This window comes from Triturus cristatus, chromosome 4_1 (assembly GCF_964204655.1).
Source record: "Triturus cristatus chromosome 4_1, aTriCri1.1, whole genome shotgun sequence".
Classification (NCBI taxonomy): Eukaryota; Metazoa; Chordata; class Amphibia; order Caudata; family Salamandridae; genus Triturus; species Triturus cristatus.
The window spans coordinates 1,175,382,670-1,175,406,060 of NC_140585.1; the positions used below are offsets into that span (position 1 = coordinate 1,175,382,670).

The following is a 23,391-nucleotide window of genomic DNA, read 5'->3' on the forward strand; positions in this document are numbered from 1 at the left end:
TGTTCTTTGGACAGTCTTTGGAAGTCACAAGTTCGGTGACTCCTCCTTCGGTCCGTACTGCGCATGGGCTTCGGCTCCATCCTCAGATTGTTTTTCGCCAACAGGGAAATGATGGAGCGTAGTAATAACAGTGAGAAACCCATGTGTGTTGTATCTAAATAAGATGGACTGGAACGGATACAGGTAGCCGGGGAGGCGGGTGGGCGTGTACAACTCTGCAGCTCTACATGCCAAGAACAGATGCATACTGGTAAGTAGCATATTCCGTTCGAGGCATATGAGCTGCAGATTGTACACTTAGCATAGATTATATAGCAGTACCCAACCTTAGCGGCGACCACCGGTATCCGTTGCAGTGGTTTGAAAAAGTGTCTTTAGTACAGCCTGGCCCACACTAGCTTGTTGCTTGGAATGCACGTCTACACAGTAATGTTTTGTGAAGGTGTGCGGTGTTGACCATGTGGCTGCTTTGCAGATGTCATCTAAGGGTATGTTCCCTAGAAAAGCCATAGAAGCCCCTAATTTTCTAGTAGAGTGGGCTTTAGGTGGAACAGATAATGTTCTTTTTGCCTTTTGATAGCAAATTTGTATGCACTTTACAATCCACCTCGCTATCCCTGATTTAGAGATGGGGTTGCCTTTATGTGGTGGAGAGAAGGAAACAAACAATTGTTTAGTTTTCCTGAAAGGTTGTGTTCTCTGTATCTAGTACAGTAAGGCCCTCTTAACATCAAGTGTGTGTAGAGCCCTTTCCGCAACAGATTGAGGTTGCGAGAAAAAGACAGGTAATTCCACCGATTGATTGAGATGGAAGGGGGAAATGACCTTGGGCAGAAACTTTGGATTTGTACGAAGTATCACTTTGCTGTGATGTATTTGTAAGAAGGGTTCCTGTATAGTGAACGCTTGTATTTCACCAACCCTTCTAAGGGAAGTGATAGCTACGAGGAAAGCTGTTTTCCAGGTGAGGAACTGTAGCTCACATTTATGCATTGGTTCGAAAGGCGGACCCATTAGCCTTGTAAGAACTACATTTAGATTCCATACAGGGGAAGGTGGTGCCCTGGGAGGAATTACTCGTTTAAGGCTTTCCATAAAGGCTTTAATAGCGGGCACTCTGAACAGTGATAAAAGCTGTCTGTTTTGTAGATAAGCAGCAATTACTGCTAGGTGTAGGCGTATGGATGAATATGCCAGGTTACACCTGTGAAGATGGAGCAAATAGCATATGATGTGCGGTATGGATGCATCTAAAGGGTTGATTGTATTGTTACGGCAGTAAACCACAAATCTCTTCCACTTTGCGGCATAGCATGCTCGAGTGGTAGGACATCTGGCTTCCTTGATAATGTTCATGCAATCAGGGGGAAGGTTAAGGTACCCAAATTCTAAGATTTCAGGAGCCAGATCGCAAGGTTGAGCTGAGCTGGGTCCGGGTGCCTGATTTCTCCATGGTTCTGAGTTAGGAGGCATGGGGACAGGTGCAGTTTTTGATGTGGTACCACCGAGAGCTGTAGTAGTGTGGTGTACCACGGCTGCCTGGCCCATGTGGGAGCTACCAGAATGAGTGTGAGGGAGTGCTGTTGTAGCTTCCTTAACACTAATGGAATTAGCGGGAGAGGTGGAAAGGCGTATGCAAATTTGCCTGACCAGTTCATCCATATCGCATTGCCTTTGGACAATGGGTGTGGGTATCTGGCGGCGAAGCTTGGGCTTTTTTGTTTTCGTGGGTGGCGAAGAGGTCTATCTGAGGATGCCCCCACTTGTGGAAGAATGGGCGAAGAACTTGTGGATGCAGTTCCCATTCGTGTAGTTGTTGCGTTTGTCTGCTGAGCAGATCTGCCATGGTGTTTTGTACGCCTGGAACGTGCTGTGCCAGGAGAAAGATGTTTTGAGGAATTGCCCATCTCCATATGCTCTGGGCTAAGCGGGAGAGCTGGGGAGAGTGTCCCCCCCTGTTTTTGGATATAATACATTGCAGTCATATTGTCTGTGCGAAAGAGGACTGCTTTGGCCGAAATCTGTTTTTGAAAAGATTTTAGGGCTAGAAAGATCGCCAAGAGCTCCAGATGGTTGATGTGGAGCGACTTTTGCTGTGGCGTCCATAGACCTTGCATTGTGAGGTGTAAGAGGTGCGCTCCCCAGCCGGAGAGCGATGCGTCCGCTGTTAGAATCACCTGAGGAACCGGGTCCAGGAACGGCCGCCCTTTGGAAAGGTTTGTGGTGTTCCACCACTGCAGAGAGTGATGGGTGCGGCCGTCCACCAACACCAGATCCGTCAGCTGTCCCTGGGCCTGGTTCCATTGTCGTGCTAGGCACTCTTGGAGTGGACGCATGTGGAGTCTTGCATGGGGCACTATGAAAATGCAAGATGCCATCATCCCTATGAGCTTCATAAACACTCTTGCTGGAAGAGAGTGTTGAGGAAGGAACGTTTGGCGCAAGGCTTGTATGCTTGCGATTCTGGCTGAGTTTGGATAGGCAATACCTTTGGAGGTGTCTATAGTGGCCCCGAGATATTGCTTTGTGTGAGATGGTAGGAGGTGGGACTTTTGGTAGTTCACCGTGAAGCCTAGCTGGTGGAGCAGTTGAATGGTGCTGTTGGTATGTTGCACACATTGGTTGTAGGACGCGGCTTTTATGAGCCAGTCGTCTAAGTAAGGGAAGACGTGAATATGTTGACGTCTGAGGTGTGCTGCTACAACTGCTAGGCATTTGGTAAACACCCGTGGTGCGGTGGTGACCCCGAAGGGGAGAACTGTGAACTGGTAATGTTGACCGTCCACCACAAACCTGAGGTACTTCCTGTGAGAAGGGTGTATTGGAATGTGAAAGTATGCGTCTTTCAGATCCAAGGTAGTGAGAAAGTCTCCCTGACAGAGGAGCGGGAGGACTTGTTGTAGGGTGACCATGTGGAAATGGTCTGAATGTATGTATGCATTTAGAGGCCGGAGGTCCAGAATGGGCCTCAGGGTCCCGTCTTTCTTTGGTATTAGGAAATACAGAGAGTAGACCCCTAGATTTTGCTGATTGACGGGGACCTGCTCTATAGCGTGTTTTTGGAGGAGGGAGAGCACCTCCTGTTTGAGCAGTGTGGAATGTTTTTGAGACATTGGACGGTGCCTTGGTGGGATATTGGGTGGGGTAGATGTTAGCTCGAGACAGTACCCTGACCGAATAATTTGGGTCACCCATTTGTCCGATGTTATGGATTCCCATGCGTGGATAAAGTTTTGTAGTCTGCCCCCGACCGGAGTGGGATGGTCTGGGGGGAGCGGAGGGAAGTCATTGTGCGGGCGGGGTGGCAGAACGGGTGGTGTTAGTTTTGCCCCTGCCCTTATTGTTGTTGCCTCTGTAACCACCCCTTTGGTAGCCCTTCGAAAAGGTATTTTGAGGAGGGGATTTGTAGGAGGTAGAGGCGCTATCAGTGGAGTAGCCTCTGCCTGTGCTACGAAAGGATGAGCGTCGAAAGGAGCGTTTAGGGGTCTGTGATTGTAATGCCCCCATAGACTTTGCTGTGTCTGTGTCCTTTTTCATTTTTTCCAATGCTTCGTCTACCTTTGGCCCGAAGAGATTTTGTTGGTCAAAGGGGTGATTTAGTATGGATGCCTGGACTTCAGGCTTGAACCCTGAGATCCTGAGCCAGGCATGACGACGAAGCAGGACACTAGTATTTATGGCTCTAGAAGCAGTGTCGGCTGCATCGAGGGCACATTTAATGGAGGTGTTAGTAATTAGCTTACCCTCCTGTATCAGGTCATGAGCTTTGCGTTTGTGTTTTTCTGGGAGGTGCTGTATAAGAGCCTCAAGCTCATCGTAGTGTGCTCTGTCATAGCGCACAAGCAGCGCTTGTGTATTCGCAATGCGCCAGATGTTTGCGGCTTGCGAGGCGGTGCGTTTGCCAGACGCGTCTAGAAGTTTGGATTCCTTATCTGGCGGTGGGGCCTCTCCTGAGGACTGGGAGTTAGCTCGCTTTCTAGCTGTGGACAAAACTAGGGAATCTAAGGGAGCAGGGCCCTTAATGTATGTAGGGTCTGTGGGTGCCGCCTTATACTTTTTTTCTATTCTAGGGTTCAATACCCTGGCCCTGACAGGGTCTTTGAACACCTCTGCAGCATGCTTGGTGACACCTTTAAGCATGGGCAAGATAGCTGTGGACTTATCCTGAATGTCAAATGTATCCAGTAAGAAGTCGTCTTCCACTGGTTCACTATGCATTTCCACCCCATGGTAGTGTGCTGCTCTCTGCACTAAGTGGTGAAACCCTAAGGAGTCCTCTGGGGGAGACGGCCTGGATGGGTATAGGTCGTCCTGAGGCACATCCGGTATGTCAGGGTTTTGGTAGTCTTCCCATGGGTCTGGGGTCCCCGGTGGAGTGGGGTCCATTGGGGCGTCCGCCGGGTCATAATCTGGATCCCCGTAATCCGGATCTGGGGACGGGGTCGGGGAATGATGAGGCAAGGGTGGCGGGGACCTGGGAGGGGGAGGTGGTGGAGGAGGTGGAGGAGGGGGAGGAGGAGGTAGTGGGGAGGGCACTCTGAGAGGAGAAGTAGCAGAGTCCTTCCGCTTGGGCGGTGGAGGAGGAGCCGGTGTGTCAAGACGTCTTTTCTTGACAACTAAAGTCAATAGCCCAGTCTTTGGATCCTTAAATAAGGTCTCTTGCAAAGGATCTGGTGTAAAGAGGTCCAGTGGCACCGAATCGTCCGCTGGCGCCGATGTTTTCGGAGCAGAGGATTTTGATGGTTTCTCTGCGCCATACCTTTTGGGAACCTCCGGTTTTTTCGGCGTCAAAGTAGTTTTCGGCGCCGGAGCGTCGGTGCCGAGGGATTTGTGTTTTGTCGGCACAGAGAGTCCAGGCCTCGGCACCGGTGGCTTCGGAGTCGAGCTGGGCGTCACTTTCTTCGGTGCCGGACGGTGTTTATCGGCACCAGGCGTCGGCTGGCTCGAGCCCGAGCTGCCGTGAGACTTCTGAGGCTTCGACACCGGGCCCGAAGGTGGGGTGATAGAAGCTGTGTGCTTGGTTTTACCCAGGCCTGCAGGCGAGGGTGTAACCGGAGTCTCTTTGGTTTTGGGCGCGGGGTGGGAGGGGGTACAGTACTCACGACCCGCTGCGCCGGTGTGATGTCCTCCACGTCGGAGTCGTCGGCCTCGGAAGCGCTGACGACGTCTTCCTCCTGCTCGGTGTGTTGTTGTCCCGAAGCTCCGGTGTCATCTCCGAAGATGTCCGGTGGAGCTGCGGTCGATGAGTGCGCCATGGTGCGTCGAGCTCTTCGATCCCGGATGGTCTTTTTTGATCGAGGCAAAGGTTACACACCTGATGGAGGTCGGTGTGGGGAAATTTAGACCCACATTTTGGGCACTTTTTGAACGGAGTCCTTTCCATCGGCCGGGACCGGAGTCGAGGAGGGCCCGAAGGCCGGTGCCGATGAGCGGAACGGAGAAAAGTGCCGCTTCGAGAGATGAAGATAGATGAAGAAACTCGAAGAACGAGGATTTTCCGTCGAGGCTGGAACCGTAGAAGTTCGAAGCCGGAGCACGAAGTATCACATCCGAGCCCGATGGCGGAAAAAAACAATCTGAGGATGGAGCCGAAGCCCATGCGCAGTACGGACCGAAGGAGGAGTCACCGAACTCGTGACTTCCAAAGACTGTCCAAAGAACAAAAACAAACTGCAAACATCCGGGCCCAACACCAGATGGCGATCTATGCTAAGTGTACAATCTGCAGCTCATATGCCTCGAACAGGACTTTTATGCAAAACTTCCAGTTTGCCTGAGTGGAAACCTACGCGTGTGCAGAAAACAGCTAATCAGGTCACTAAAATACAATCTCTCAAAATGTACAACGTTTAGGAATGTTGAGGATTCCCAAGTGCAATTTCTTGTGAGTGGAAAGATCTTATAATAGGAGTACTGCATTGTTTTATATACCTGATTCAGATCCCCTTTCCACAATAGAGAATACGTTTATTTTCAACAGTGTCAATGGTGACTGGAAGAATGCAGTCAGTAAAGGGAAACATTTAATATTTTGTTCATTTGCCCTGTGTTGCTGGTAGTAGAGTCACTGCTGCTGTATGCAAAGGTGACAAGACTTTAGTTACTGCAGAGAGCGGCCATTTCTCCCATCCACAATGTGCATCCTCCGTCACCTTGCATTGTCCTAAAGCTGGCTCAAATACTTGATAAAACTCTGCATGAGAACGGTTTGTGGTATAGGTTGGTCTGTCTGCAAAGTCTTTTCTTTTCCCATCAAGACCTAAGCACTAGTTCCTGTGCTGGTTTTTAAGAACTCAGGGTTTAGAGCGCTGGCTCCTAATCCTACATACAGCAAACAACATCTTCAAAAGATACATATGACTAGTAATGAAGTTGCTTTTGCTTCAATAAAAATCTGTTAAACATTACGAACATTTCTGCACTAAAACGAAAACATTGCACTTGACAGAACTGTATTTTCATATGTTTGCCTAAACTAGGCTGAATTAGGTTGAAATTTCATATTGGTTTCTAACATAGGCATAATGTGTGTTTTCGTCAATGGCGGCTGCTCCCGGGAACCAGGTGTGGGGCGGGAGAGGTGAAGAGGGGGGCGAGAGAAGCCCCCACCACGACCCCCCATCATCAGAAACCAGTGATGGGCATTCAGGGGCCGCCTTCCTCCACTACTCCAGGACACACGACCTCTGGTCCTCGTCATCACAGGGGCGCCAGTCTCATGGCTAAAGCGCCCAGACGTCCTTGGTTGTGAAGAGCATGCCAAGCCCTGGAAGCTTGGAGCGAGCAGGCAAGCTGGGTTGTGGTCACTGACAACCACACACGTGAGCAGTGGTTAGTGTGCGCTGCTGCTGTGTGCTCACCAGGACCGTGAATTCATTGCACAAACAGCACAGCAGCACGACGGGTGAACGCGAGATCTGTAGCACTGTAGGTAAAGTAAGGCGGACTCCGCTGAATGCTTGAAGGGAGGAGTGCACCTTGTTTGCAGGTGGGGAATATTTTTTTTTTCTTTAAACGTACCTTACCGCCGGGTACGGCGCCGCCTCCGCTCCTGGCAGGTGTAATGGCGCTTCTCGCACTGCGAGAAAGCAGTGGGGCGATGCCCCCACACCCCTATGGAGTAGCCGCCACTGGTTTTTCGTTACTTATTCTGACCCTGCTCGTAACTATAATGTGCACTGATGCTATGTTTTGCCATGCTCTTCTTGAAGAACTACGGAGGGAGCATTTCGCTACATTCAATAATTTTCCCGCCTGTCCCATTGTTTGTGTAACCAGATTTGTACTGCCACCTCTGACAACATTAGGTTAGCATAGGGCACATTAATATTCAGCTAGGGGCTAGTGATACAATGGTAGAATTTAGTGACATTGTACAATTCTGTATTGTGATTTATCAGTTTATTAGTACATTTACTCACCCTATGCTGACTGTATGATTTCCATTGACTTCCATTGTAGATTTGCCAACATAAATATTGCATTTTGGAGGTGAGACAGTCATCTCTCTCCCCGACTTTGGACACTGAACCCTTGTTGGATTATCTCATACTTTGGACTTAAAATGATATAAGGCAAAGCAAAAATATTCTATTGCTGCATTTGATTAAGCCGTATGCTAATTCCCAATGCAATATTAGTGACAATTCTTTTTGCCTTCTGTAATGCTCTTGAATTATTCCTAATAAACTTTAATGGTTTACATTTTTATTCTTGACTCCAGAGAGTTTATTTTTTAGAATGCAATTTGATTCATTTATATCAGGTGCCATTTAAGGACAGATTGTCTCATTTAGTCTTGAGGTTCAACACCCTCCCCAATCTTGCGTAGGTGCTTTATCACTATTTTATCAGATTATCTGAGATGGCATCAACACTAGTTTCCCTGTTGGACACAGTCCCAATTGTTAGAATGTGTTTTTTAATTGTTTGAGGACTATCTTCAAATGGTATAATGTATTGCAATATCTCTGGATGGACAGAGCTATTGCAATACATAAACCATTTGAAGATATGTGCCATTTGACAGTAAGAGTTCAGCGAGCATAGAAAAACGTTCTTATAGAATACATTCAGCAAAATTACATTTCCAGTTATAGATAAGTAACTACTGCACAATGATTCGAATTTCTGCCTACTTTTAGCAAATTTCTGAGGGCAACCATCCAGGGCTTGCTCAAACAGGTCACGGGCGCGCTCCAGCTTCTTCCCACCATAGCGATCGATGAACTTGGTCAAATAGGTGTTCCAGATGTCATACACATTGGGCCACCTGAACAGGGAGATCCCACGCTCATATGCCTTTGGGAGTGAATCGAAAGCTTGTTATAGTTAGTCAGAAAAAAGTCACACATCACTTCCACCTAAAAAAGGGAGTATAACCATTCGCATGCTCCTCCACTCCCTCAGTTCAGGTGACCCTAAACTTACAATCATGACTCCACCATAAATTCTACGTCAATACTTCAAACTTCACCCAGAGGACATAACAGCACTGGCTTTCCCTAAACACCTCACATGCCTGTTACACATTTGTCAATCAGCCATTGTACTTAGTAGCAGTATTCAAACTTGAACCTGAGATTTAATCCTTTTTTTTCAAGAATGTATGTTAAATCTTTTCCGTCAGTAATTTCAAACAAATGCATGATCTGATTTTTCCTTTAAGTCTGTTTTGCATTTTAGCACTATTTAACACATTTTTATATATCAGCTCTTGGTACCACAAGGCAAACCGATTCACAGTCTGTGCCCTGTAGAAAAACAAAACAAATAAAGTCCTGAAATGCGGCTTAGACATTAAGACCAACCATTGGATTTGCTAGTGTCTTGGGATACTCCTTGCTCTAAACAGCTCCTTTTACTGCAGCACATTTCATGGGCTCCATTTTTGGCAAAAGTGGCTTCTTACAATGCCTGTACTCTCATGTCGCTACTTTCTCCCCTTCCACGAGTCCTTCAACATTTTCTCTAGAACATGTTTATCTGGAATAGGTGAGATTCACTTATTCTTTGCTGCCTTAATGTTCCGGTGTTGCTCAGTGCATTTCAAAGGCGTGATACAACAACCCCTATTTTTGAGACAAGGTCACTCTTTGTAAATGTCTAGGATGAAGCAGTCATCAGATGAAGTATGCAGCTTGTCTGTTAGTAGCCCACTATCCCCCTACGGCAGCAGAGGTTGGAGAAGAGAGGGGGGGGGGAGAAGAGTGTAAGAAGTTCTGTAGTGGCACCATCAACAGCAGCCTATGACCTGTGCTGTGAGATTTAAACATATGGGGTCAGAGTGTAAAAGGCACCAGGAAAGAGCACAGCAGCTCTATAATTGGAAGGGCAGGTAATCATTCACCAGCTTGGGCCAGGCACCAAAACTCTCTACTCAACCATACAGTAATAAGGTACACAAAACAAAAACTCACAAAAGAAAAATCAACATCTTAACGTGCACCTGTAACTGCAGAATTTTGGTAACGTTGATGCCAGTATAATGCCAAAATGGTAAAACTTCAACTTGCCATTTATTTCATGCAGGCAACAAACCGGTGGACGACAAACAAACATCATCACCCAAGCTTCCTAATGGTGCTGGAAAAAGAGGCCCGGAGGTGAAACAGTGTATGTACCAGTGCCACCTAGTGCAGCAAGCCACCAAAACATCACATTCCTTTCCAAGAAAAATTTGCACTTGCACTGCACATTGTAGAGAAAGCGAAGTCCATTCCTACCTTGAAGCTCTCCTCAAAGTAATTGTGCTCCTCCAAGAACAGGGCATAGTTGATGATGATCTGGGGGGTGGCAATGCGCAGGTCTATTATCCGGTCGTACACCGCCTTGGTGGACTGGTGGAAAGAAATGAGATGTCCGATATCAGTAGGTGGTTCTGGTATAGGTGCATTTGTAATCCTAAGAGGTTTTCATCACACACAGCAGGAACAGGGCAGCCTGCTGGAAAACATCTCTCTTCCCTGTCCCCTTCTCATTTGCCTCTCTCCTCTCCCTCATGTACAAAATGTCAGCCACAGAGAAAGCATTCCTTACAGAGCAAGTCAAGCACAGCAAGCCGTAGATATTTTAACAGTAGCCCTAGGAACTGGGTGGCTAGTAGTGGTATCTCGCATAAATGCCCTTTTTGAAAGGACTAGAAAGAATCATTGAGCATTTTCTAAAAGCGAAGCATGGTTGAAGCCTATTCTTCAGAAAGTGAATGTAGTTTAATGGGTAGTGCTCTGGGAGTGTGCAAAATGAGAAATTCTGAGAGACTGGGAAAAAGTTACTGATCTGTAACTAAGTTTCTCTGGTGTTGGTATCCTTCAGAATCACACGCTTGAATCATTCCTTGTCGTCAAGCTAGGAGTCTCACAGCAACTTACATTTATCAGTTAGGTCACATTTCCATAGCAATATATAGAAAAACAGTTGCTTTAGGACCCCATTAACATCATTAGAAAATACCCAAAGTCTACCATTGAAGGAAAACACAACACCACTTCCCCAGAGGACACAATACCACAGATTTTCTATAGCACATGTGCGAAAGGAGGAAAACAAAGTCTCTGATTGGGGAGGAGGCAGACCCACATATGACTATGACTGATACCAACTCTTGAGAAATGTATTTACAGGGTAACTTACTTCTTCTCAAACATGAGAGGTATCCTATATTCATATGCTTGAATCAGAGTAACCAGCTGTATGAAGCTCATAAAATATTACATCAGATTCAAACCATATGCAACAATGTAAGATTGAAGGCTGATTTAAAACTGAAGTAAAACATCACAGCACAGAAGTAGGAAGGAGGCTACCTTGGCAAAACACATTTTGAGGAACTGTCTACCCTATAGCTGAATCCCTAAATGCTTCCATATCCAGGCAGTGCCGCTTCTCATGTGACAGCTGCATACTGGGACATTGTTGCCAAAGTCCTACTTGTGGAATAACCCAACAGATAGTTTCAGTGGATGTCCTGCTTTCCAATGGCAAATATGGTTCTTTCTTGATCTTCCATGAAGGGGAGTGGTGGAAAGGCATATGCACAGATCTTTGAATGAGAATGAAAGTGCCTCTTCCCACAACCCTGGGTGCCATGATCTGCTTGTATAGAATTGCCATTTCTTGTTGTAAGGTGCCACACATAAATCTAGCACAGGGTGATCCCACTGATGAAAGATCTTTTCAACCTGATCATAGTTTAACTCCCAGTCATCTCTGATATCTGCCGTCCAGCTGAGTACACTTGCCCATGTTCTGTCCACTACAGGCAGGTGCTCCACTATTAGCAAAATGCTATGACTGATGGCTTAGCTCTGAAGATGTTGAGAATCTTCAGAGAGCCTGGGAATTGGTGCTGCCTTGATTGTTTATGTAGAAAACTGTAACTATGCTGTCTATCCTCACAAGAACGAAATAATTGCTTACCCTTGGGGATAAAAGATTGCAAGCCTCGCTGGATGGTTTTTTAGTTCCAGGACGTTTAGGTGAAGTTGTCTTTCTTTCTCACACCAAAAGCCTATAGTTTTCAGTTCTTGCAGTTTAACAACCTACCAGACTACGAAAGGGTCCGTTGTCATAACAAAGTGAGCAGGTTCTGGCTGGAAAGTTAAGCCTATTGTCATGTTTAAAGGCAGTGTCCACCATTCAATTCCAGTTCTCATCCTAGATGTGATTTGGATTCAATCCTTGATTCATATAAACATCTGAAACCATTTGCCATGTATTTCCTCTTGTGAAGGTGGCATTTTGAGTCTGTAGGGCAATATCAAAAGAATTAATGCAAGAGAAAAATATTTCTAGGACTGATTTGCCATTTTTTACTTTAACTTTTTTTAATCATTGAATTTGTGACGACAACTTCTGGATTCTTTTGTAGACAGAAAGGGATTTTCTGACAGTTGTGCTCAGGGTCGCTCCCTGGAACTAAATACATCTGGAATGTTTCACTTGATATTTGTGAATTTTGGGTAAGATGCCAAGGCAATGAGAGAGATCTAGTCACGTTTCCATTGAAATATTGGCTACCTGCCACAATCTGCTGTATACAAGCCAATCTTCCGAGTCAAAAAAGATAGAGGTTTAGGTTCCAGTATCCTCTGGACAATCGTGGAAATAATCTCCTATTGCAGCACCCAAAGCTATTAACAGGTTGTCTTCTAGGGAGGGTCGGGTGGTGGTCCTTGAATACATTTCTGTGTATTTCCACAACAGTGCAGATTAGTAGCCACTTGTCTGTGGTAATCCGGGCCCATTAGTAATAACAAGTGGATATATCCCCCCTACAGGAGTAGGAAAAAAGTGGAAGCAGTCTGTGTCTGCACCAACTCAATCGCTGCGAATGATTTTGCTGTTTAGGTCGAACTCTGCAGAACTTGCAGGAGGTTGTTTTCCATAGGATGAGGAAGATGCAGAACACTGCTGTGACAGATAGTATGGCTGTGGAAAATAAGGGGATTAGTGCGGATAAATCCTCTGAAGCGGATATGCTCCCCTGTAAGATTGGCTCCCAGTCAAACAGAGAACTGAGTTCAAGGCACTCTGCCTGGTTCACAAAGACCTATATGGGGGTGGGCCTAATGAATACCACAATCTATTCCAATGGCATGCCCCCCGTCGGATATTAAGATCGACCAGCAAAGCCCTGGCCCACGTTCCTACAATTATTAAGTCCAGATGGGGAGGCAGATGTATCTCATTCATGGCATCTAAGCTCTGGAACGAACTTCCCCTCAACATTAGGCTAATTACATCCAGGTCTCAGTTAAGGAGACAGGTCAAAACATGGCTTTTTTCTCCCTCATAACTATCAAGTGTTTACTGACTCTCAACCTCTGCTCTTTCTTGCTTCCTCTAGCGCCAAGACGCCTCAGCATTTGTGCGCTTTAAAAGCCCTTTACTTACTTACTAAGATGGCCTTCCCCTTGCTGTTTGCTAGGGAATTTGCCCCAACAAATATTGTAGTATAGGGTGGTATCAGTGCCACATTTCATTGACTGTAGAGAACAATGGACATGGCATCCAAAGAGATGCTGTCCTTCAAAGTGCAAGTCTAAAACACAATGCTAGACTTCAGGACAAAAAGATGTTGAACAAAGCCAAAACTGTAGCGTTGAAATTGATACTTCTGAACTCTAGAGGAACCCAAGGGAAGCCAAATCCAGTCCCCCTAATTATTGCTGCTGACTTCCTGAAAAACCACTTGTGGCATGCATCTGCCTATTCTTTTTTGTCCTCAAGTAGAACATCACTATATGAAGCCGTGTCTGCTGACATCTGTCTGATGTAGCGCCCTATTATCACTAAATTGGTTTAATCACAAGGGCAGAGGCTCTTTTTTCCAAAGCCATTCATTTTTCAGCCTTTTTTTTTTATCAGAAAGGGCAGTGTGTGGTGAAATGGGACCGTGGGATCTGCGCTGCCCGGCCTGCTTCACCACAGAATCTGCAAACAGAAATCCAATTAAGTAGGTTGGTGTACTACCAGAGTCTCTTTATTTTTGTCCAAATGAGACACCATAGCAAAGGCGAAGAGGAGAAATTACATTTCCTTAATGCTTCCTGACACATGTAATGCACTAGCTTTGAAGAGATTCCAGCTGCCTAGCAGAGTAAAAGAAACCAGTTGTTTCCATATATTACATTAAATTGGTCCCCAGGGATCAAGGCAATTTCAGTTAGCTAAAGAATGATGATTGATTCAACCGAGATCTGTGACTGGGAGTGAGTGTCTGAAAAGTTTCAGCGCTCCTTCCATCATCTCCTTATGTTTGCTTTGTTCGCCCTAAGTTGGCAGGGTATGCTTAGACAAAGGTCCCTTCTCACTTTGCCACTGGATTCAAGCTAGCCTGGCTAATGAGGAGTGTTACCCCAAAACCGGGCCCTTGATGCTTGTTCGTGGTCCAGGGAAGACCCGCCTTGGAAGTTCGGGCTGGACTATTCCCATGAGGAATAGGGTCGAGACTGATTTGCATATGGCTGGGTCTGAACTGGTGTGGTGAAGAGTGCTAAAGACCGATGATGGATTCAACCCAGGTCTTTGACTGGGTGAGAGTGTCTGAAAAGTTTCAGCGCTCCGTACATCATCGCCTCGCGTTTACTACATCCTAGCTGGGCAGCTTTAAAATTGCCAACTTGACATGGCAAAATAAACCCTTTTACCCTGTCAAATCCTTCCTTTCTAATATTAATAGACCACCACTAGGGAAGGCCTTGGTGAACCACCAGTCAGAGTGCTTGATATTAAAAAGAAAGAAAGGCACGTTCCTTTTGTGTTTAACATGTCCTAACAGTGAAAACACAAAATTACAATTTTCACTGTAGCAAGGTCGGTGGTCCCATTTGCTAAAATGGAGTTTCACTAGCTACTGTACTTACTTCCATTAGGGAACAAAGATATTATTCCAAGGGATCAAATTAATCATTACATTGAACCCGACTCATTGCTGCGATCAGACTTAAAGTAACTTTTAACAGAAAGGGGACTTAAGCAAGTCCCCACTTTGCTGCCCAAATCTCTGGCAGCCTTTCCTGTCTAAGGTAGTTGTCACGTAAGACAGCATTCTGCGCCCCTGCTAGGAAGTTTGAAGCACTCACTGGAACAGGAAACAAAGAAAAGCTGAAGGTGGTGTATGACCTCCACCAGCAGGATGACTACTGGGCAGTGGTCACAAATGTCCCAGCTTCAAAGAGGCTACCGCCCCAACAAAGCACATGGATTTCACACCTTTGAGTGCCCGCTCCTTTGTTTAGGAAGACAGGCTGGCATCTCCTCCAGATTGGGAAAACCTGTTGCAGAACCGGTTTTACAGCAGGAGTGGCTTATTACGCTGGGTACACCCAGGGGTGTGCACAGGGCTCCTCACAGGGAAAGAAAGCTTGCACCATCTTGGATTTGGGTAGAGAAAAGTATCCTGGGATTGTTTTGGTAGTGAGGTAAAGAGAGAAGAATTGTCTTGTGGGAATACAAACGCGAAGATGGCATAAAAGTGGCATACCAGACCCACAGTTGTCAGCAACTACTGGGCTGGAAAGAAGGCAGAAAATGGACTGCCCTGCTGATAGCTGGGCCCAGCAAAGAGAGCTGAACGTAAGACTAGTCTGCACCTGCTGCACCCAAGAGACCTGCAGAGAGGATGGGCCTGATGTGCCCACTTGTGGAAAAGAGCTCCCGTTGTGCCTGGAAAAAAGAAGTGACTATATAAGCTAGCCTCCTGTTAGGCTTCAGGGTCACCAAAAGCTAAGGAACTCTGTACCACACAAGTGCCCAGCTGCCAAGGAACACCTACCTACCAAAGTGCCTACTTCGAGATCGAGTTTTGACCTTCCAGAGGTGTCCCCAAGCCTGTGGGACACATAACCAAAGTCGAAGTGGATCCTGGTACCCAGAAAGAAAGGAATTGCTTACTGTGAGCAACCAATGGGCCTTCTGTAAGCAGGAGACCAGTTGACCACTGGAGACTGGACTTGCTTGGACTCCTCAAATGCATACGGGGAGGTCAAGTTCTGAGGCCAGAGACGACCCCCAACATTCACAGAACCCAGGGTGGCCCCAGGAAAACTCATCACATCTCTTCTGTATCGTCAGCATCCTCCATACTCTGCATCAGGACCACTTCTTCGTTGCACCAAACTAAAGGAGGAAAGAGCTGTGAGCACTCCAAGACTGCTGGACTCAACTGTTTCACTGAACCCAAGGGGTCTCTATGGCTCTTGACTTATTCTAGCCCATCCAAGTTAAGAGAAGTTGTGGCACTAGCCAGTTGGCTAAGAACTGCTTTACGATTTAATGCACTGTTACAAAAATAATTTACTTACCTTTGAAAAATCATATCGACGATGTTTCTTAGTAGATTTTTGTTGTTTTCGTGTCTATTTTAAGGTGAAAATACAACATTTTCATACATTGGTCTTGGATTTTTATTGCCTTATGTTTCTTACTTATCAACTATTTTGGTATTTCTAAATGGTTTACCATTGTTCCTTTGATTAAGCAGGACTGCTCTGTCCCACTTCTACACAGGACAGAGCTAAGGGTTTTATTAAAGGAACCTAACTGGACCTGATAAAGATTGTGACCTTATTACATGGTAAGGCCTTGAAACACACCAGATAATAATTCACTTTCCTACACAATACCTTTGTTCACGCATCATGGAACATTATTGTCTATACTTTCAAAATAACCTCCACGTGAGTTTTTTTGCAATGTGACAGTCATCCTAGAAGTATGACGATAACTTTTCAGGACATGGACTCCTATTGAGTGATCTTAAATGGAAAACAAAAAGCCAACAAAAAAATTGTTCTGATGTCAAAAGTAGAAGGAAAAAGCGGAGTAAAAACTAAATGCTCCAGGGGCAGGATAAACAAGAGCAGGGAATTGAAATAAATAAGAAAGCCATCCAGACATATGTAAGGGGGAGAACCCTATCCCTCATTGTTGGGTTACATTGCTGTCTGGATCAGACAGCTAAAGAGGTCTGTAGTGCGACCAGAAAAAAAAGACCTGTGTCCTGTTCAACCACGGTGCGATCAATGCCAAACAGTACGTTTAAAGAGGGTGCTTTGATCCCAAGGGGTTTAACATTAGAAAGCAAATGTCCTACATCAAATGAAAGTCTGACACACACACTCTCTTGTAGAAAAGTGAAATGTGACTTAACCCGATCTTGTCTCAAAAGAAAAGCATACACATCTCTTCACCTGAATTAGTCTCCTCAGTTCTGTTGGTCAATTTAAATACCATGAGGAAGGCAGTGTTCATGTAAAACAAAGACCAAAAGAGGCCACAAACAGTTCCTTAGCCAATGCATTCAACTCAACGATTAAACCTCAACCTGATATGGTTTTCTTGGCAAACAAATAGAATACTCGAAGAGTAAAGCTACTATAAAACCTTATATGTGGATGAAAGAGACACTGTTGGTGCATTCATTTGGTTCAAACAGCAAATATGAAATACTTTTACAAGACCCAACTTTGAAAACATGTTGTGGATTTATACAGAAGTGCAAAACATTAGACGAAGCCCTGGATTCCACTGATCTGAGCATTATCCAGCAGCAGAAGGGTTGTTACTAGCAAATTAGATTGGTGAACTTTCAGAATACGAGAAAGTGGAAAATTCAAGTTATTTTGTACCATGAAATGATGTATTATGTGATATTGTTCACATACCAACAAGAAGAGTGTGCAAGAGAAACTCTGTATGAATAGACAGAACCTAAACCAACACAGAGGAATGAGGTTGGTAAGAAGGGAACATCAACGAAGTCAGAAAACAGAATGATGGGGACATATGTTTCAGACACCTGGTTGCTGTGCAAGAAACCAACTGGCCTGCTAAAGACTGGAGACAAACCATACCACATCAGGTAACTAAGAAAGAGCAGCTAGACAGACACACAGACAGTTCTTTACTACAATGTAAAACATTACCTTAGTATAGTGAAAGAGCTATGCCAGTCTCAGACACTATAAACACGTCAAATCTATAGAAGATGATGGTGTGTAAGCCAAAGCAGGGTGGAGAGATTAAGAACGCAGTCAAATCATATTGGAATGGGATGCAAATACCTACATTCTCTGTTCAAATGTGTAGTCACAAACAGTAAAATCTGGGTATCTTTGGTTTGACCATGAACATCAAAACCTTCAGCACTACATTGCTACCCAGTTAGGTTTGTGTAATACAAGTACGCCCACATACTTACCTTAAAGGTACCCAAACTTTCCTCCAAGTCAGCTAACATAGACCAGACCTTGAGCGACTTGTACACCCGGCTCTGTACTGGCTCTGAGACATCAAAGTATTCTGCCTTCTTAGCAGGGATGGCTGTTGCTTTCTGTATGGGATTGAAGAGGCATAAAAGAGTTAACAATAAAAATGGAGATCACATCTAGTGGCGGAAGAGGAAAAGAATAAATATAATGGGGAGATGTGGGGCCTGAAAGAGGGAAGTTGCAAACACCCAGCCACAGATAAGAAATGAAACCTTTTGCCTCTTTTGGATAACTTTAAGTCGTTGGACTGGGGCAGAGTTACAGGATTCAGAATCTGTGAAATAATCATGCAGACCTGATCCTGAATTATACCGTTTGCTTAGATTATCTAGGACTATACCATTATTTATTCTGTACAATTCAAACATAGCAAAAACAACCACTCACCAAGGAAATGCCAAATAAAGACTCTGATACAGGTCCAATCTGGACAGTCTGGACTTACCGGTTTACCATAAACAAACAACCAATTTGGGTACAAAGAGAATTTTCTTTCTTTCTTTTGGCACCCAGACTAATTTTACCAGACGTTCACAAAAATGCCTACAGGTCTGTCTATCTGTTTTTAATATATGTTTTCTCCCAATTTCTACCTGCTTGAAAAGGGCATTCCTTTCTCTGGTGCCTCACATATATACACTCAGACACAGAATGGCAAAGTCACAGCGAGGTGCTGAGCCTTTTCATTTTCCGAGGTTCTCAACATCCAATAGATAGCATTTCACTTCTGTGTTTGAAGAAGCATTGACTAAGGTCACAAACACAAACAGTGAAAGTTCAATTTCTCTACAAAGCTTCTCTGGAACAGCAAAAATGTGACTTCGAATAATTTGAGAGGCTAAGCTTACATCTGTGAATATGCAGAATGTCTGATTTTGGCAAGTCAGTGCCGACCTTTTGCCAGCTTTCAAAATAACAGATAGTACCTGAAGTAGCCTCAGCTTCAAGAATTCGGAATCCAGTGTCAGTTGCACAATCCTTTATTAAATCAAAATGCAGGCATGTCACATCATAACCAGGAGAAGAGCTTTGTACTAAAACAAAATGATCCACAACAAGCTATACAGATAATATAAATACAAAATGTAAATACAACTAATCAACTTAGTGTAGTTGTCAGTTGAATTAAGCGTTTCTTTTAATACATAAATACTGATACTATTTTATAACAAATATTTTTTTGAAATCAGTGTTCTGTGCTCCTCATATCTTGAACAAGACTATAAATTTCAAGCAAATCCTATTTTTTTCCACTGTCAAATACCTTTTTCCCCCTTCTTAGCTCGAGAGATCATAGGCGGAGTGTTTGTTATCAGGTACCTCTGAAAGGTCTAGCCCTTTTTGTCCTGCAATACATTCAAATTAGGCCCCTACTGAGAGGAATCAATGTTGCAACTAAAGTATCTGGAGATTCAAGAGGGCCTAGAACCATGATACCTGATGGTGGATATTTTAAAGACACAAAATGTTGCAATCAGGTCAGTTTATTGATCAAAACAGTTTCTGCCAGGGACACATGTGTCCACAAGAAGACAAGTTTCTAAACTTTGTCAAAGGTTTACAGGAATTTTTTCTATCCCCTTACACACTCCCTTTTCTGTCATTCTCCTCCTAGGTCACCACTGACACAACCCTGCCAATCACGAAACAAACTGAGTAATTTTTGATTCCTGGGAGAGGCAAGAAGGTTCGCTAGTAGAATTCGCCACTTCCGGGTGAGGTGGTGGAATATGCAAGGTTAGGATTAAGATGAAACAACCAGAGGAGTACGTAGAAAATTGTGAAGTCAGAAAGGAGGGGAGTTCACCAAGAGAATGTGCAAGTACCAAGGGGGGGGGGGGGTTCACCAGGAGGATGTGCAAAACCTGGGCTGAGTGGCAGCACAGAGTGTAGTAACAAGAAAGTAGGATCACCTACAGAATGTGAAAGGCCTGGACTGAGTGACAGTATTGACCTGGAATTGAGGGATTACATGACTCACCCGGAGGATGTGCAAGGCCTGGTCGTAGTTCTCGTGCCTCAGCTCCATTTCTCCGTACTCACACCAGACACTTGACAGGTCGTCCACATGCTTGAAGTTCACCTTGGTGGCTTTCTCAAAAATAGTGCGGGCCTGGAAGTAAGAGAAGAGGGTCAGAGAACTACTCGGAGACAGAAAACATACTTGAAGCATCTGATTTCTAGCCTAAGCTCCTGGGGCCCTAGTACACATCCCACTCACCGAAGACAGGACATTATAGGAAACATAAGCAGAGCTTGATGAGGAAACATATATCTCTTATCTGGTTAACCAAATTTTACTTTGTGAGCAGGCAGTAGGACCCAGTCCCTGTACCAGAGAATGTGTCTCATTTGTAGCAGGTAAAAAATCTAGGACCATTATAGAGAGGATTTGGAGGTTTCCCCGGAATGGGCAAACACTACTATGCAAAAGAAAGCTGTACTAAATCCGGCAAATGTTATTTAACTCTCCTAAAACTACTCTCCTTTCCTGTGTTTCTAACCCTTCAAGACATTTTACACAAACTCATGGGAGGACCAACTTAATTTATTGACAAGACCGAAGCCCATGATACAGAATTAAAAAACGGGGCTGATGTGCTTGTGCTTTTCCACTCACACACCAGTCTCCACACCACATGTAAATTAGTCTCTACTCAAGTTTGGGTACCATTCCACTTGAAAAACAGGAACACCTATTACTCACACCCTTTCGGTATGGCAAAAACTGGAGTATAAAGATATGAAAAAACAAGTATGTTTTAGACCATGCAGACAATCTATGTGTGGTATTGGAGTTACATGTCTAGCTGTTGTAGTCGTGTACTTAAAGAATTGTTAAACTGTTCAGGTGTGAGAAAGGTTGCATATAGAACCTTGATAATATTTCTGGGATTAGAAATTAATTTGGCTTTTGTCGCACCAAAATCTGTGTGTTTTCAACTGTTGTGTTTCACTTCTTTCCACATCCTCTCTCCCTTCTATTTCTCCTCATGTCTTGGTTCATTTAGGAGAGGATGGGTGGTATTGGGGTTATTGGTCTAGTTGTTGTAGCCTTTAGGGTCTGCAATTGTAGGCTGGAATGAACAGGCTCAAGTGATGTAAAGATTATGAAGCTATTTGGGTCCTGCCCAGCTGATGGAGGTTGAAGCCTCTTTGAAACATGAATAAAACTAACCATTTGGGAATCTATTAGAAAGTGGTGTCTTCTCCTTAGACAGCATGCTTGGAGAATTGGTAAAGGCGAGTTGATCACACGAAGGAAAAGGGAAATGCTAGGTTACTAGTGTTACTTCAGTGAGCAAGCCTTACCTCTATTTTCTGCAGCATCAATTGTGCATGCTATACTAATATACTAACATTTGGATGTATCCTTTAAAACATCACCCATGATTTCCTGTTCCTCAAACTCCGCCTCTAAATCATTTTACTGGCCTTCTAATAACATCAACCCCTCAAGAGAAAATTTGACTCTAAAAGTGTAACCCCTACAGTCTCAATGAGTGGGTGACTTGGGCTTTCCCTTTGGCTGTAATGCCAACATCCAAGAAATCCTACTTTGAGTTGTGCTCTCAATACAGAGGGAATGGTGAGGTGTCAGACAGGAGTCTTTGGCAGACAATGAAATCATATGTTTTTGAGCTTCCCCACCATCCACCCATTTCCCCGGCATCAAAGCTGCATCTTGACTAACTCAGCTCACCACCCACTCTGCCTCGTCTGTGTCAAGTCAGTCTCTCCATCGCCCACCTCGTTGCGCCTCCATCCAAAGTGTCTGACGTTTACTCATCTTGCCTCCAGTGTCAATGTTACCCCTCTACCACCCATCCCATCCCATCTTTCTGCCATTTGCTCTTACTCCCAGATTGAAACATTCCCCTCCGTTGTCTACTCAACTTAATCACTGCCTACCATAACCTTTCATCACAAATTCAACATTTGCAACATGGGTCCACATCACAATAACCACCTAGCTGCCTAAAATCTCACCAACTTCCTCTACAACGGCCACCATGCCTCATGAAGCCCTAGCATTCATAGCAGCCACCCTGCAGCATCATGAGTGGCCTAGTGGCCACCCTGAAGCATGAAATAACTTGGATAGACCTAAAGTTTGTCAGGTATATCAAGAGGGTCAAAGGGAGAAATATTTATTGACCACTAGGTTTCTCATCCCCTTATTCTCAATGTCAAACAACAAAATACGAAAAATACAGCAGACTAAACAAGTGGATATAGGGACTACGAGACCGTGGATCCTACAAAAATATACAAATTGCAATTCAGAAAGGGTCATCTATCTGACTACATGTCCTTGCCATCTTCAGTATGTAGGAATGACCACGCGTAAAATAAAACTTCGGATCAATGAGCATAAAAGTACCATTCGTTGTAAGAAACAATCCACAAGATTAACTGATCATTTCCTTGTTTACAAACACAAAGTCGAAGACCTGAAATGGCTAGTGCTTGAACAACCATACATCCCTTCTCACATAAGTGATATCACTCGCTTTCTCTTTCAGAGAGAACAAAAATGGATTTACAAACTTAAGAGTGACACACAGGGATTGAACGATGAAATACCGCGGGTTGCACTCTAGATCTGTACAAACTCCACAATGACTTGCAGGTTACAAGCTAGAACCAGTTGCTTTTTTCATAGGTGTCTGAGAATGATATGTTGCCTTGTTTCATTTTAACACCTACTCTAGTGATACTAATGTATCCGTGGATCAGAGATCAAACCAATTCTTTATGAGTAACAAGATAGACATGCACGGACTCCAATAGAGTAAGGCGCTAGGTCCAGACTGTAGGAAGGTGAAATCTGACTAATGGTTGCCCCAACTTTTTTCCTGGTATTTGAGTGGTTTTTGACTAGTCTGGCTGGGATCCTGCTACCCAGGACCCCAGCCTATCTGCTTTCTCCCTAAAACTAATGCGAAGTACCCTAGGTACAAACCAATTGGATGCTGAGGAAGCCCTGACAGTCCCTTGTAGATGGTACCCTAGGTACCCAGGGCATGGGTCCCTCAGTCGGCCTACCAGGGCTGCAGCACTTATCGTGCCACCCTGGGACAGCCATACAAACTGACACCACCAGACCACTACTGTAGTCTGGGTATGGTGGTGCTAGCACCCCTTACAGGGATATAGGTACCCTATATCCCACCCCATTACAACACATGTACTCTCATACGTCACCCCTATAGCAGGCCCTGCTAATCCTACAGGGCAGGGTGCTGAGATATGTGTGAGGGGGGACCCTTACCTGAGTAGGGCCTCTCTGCAACCCTCGTAAAATCATTGCTGGGTTGTTTGTAGTGTAGCCATACCATATACTCTTAACCGCATTATAAGTCTATCGCGATAGCGTGATAACTTGAGAATGGCTACACAGAACCATATCGTGTTTGGTGTCAAACATGTAGGAATTGTACCCCCAGTCCAGCCATGGGCATGAGAGCACGATCCCCCCCTGCTAGAGGGGCGATATGGGAAAAGCGGCAGAATTCGGACACCAATTTAAAAGTGCACAAGTAGTACAACATGGCTACTACCCGCCACCCACACGACTCTGGCTGGCTGTTGCTGGGGAAAACCCCAGCCTCGC

General features: G+C 44.8%; 1 protein-coding gene across 1 annotated transcript in view; it reads right to left on the reverse strand.

Annotated features, from left to right (window-relative positions):
• Window positions 1-23,391, reverse strand: part of XAB2 (XPA binding protein 2) — a 161,144-nt gene that overhangs the window by 54,601 nt on the left and 83,152 nt on the right. The window contains exons 10-13 of the mRNA XM_085654391.1: window positions 19,756-19,887; window positions 17,705-17,836; window positions 9,726-9,839; window positions 8,139-8,301 (exon numbers count right to left, since the gene is read on the reverse strand). Of these exons, the coding sequence (XP_085510517.1) occupies window positions 8,139-8,301; window positions 9,726-9,839; window positions 17,705-17,836; window positions 19,756-19,887 (541 nt within the window). The remainder of the gene's footprint in view (window positions 1-8,138; window positions 8,302-9,725; window positions 9,840-17,704; window positions 17,837-19,755; window positions 19,888-23,391) is intronic.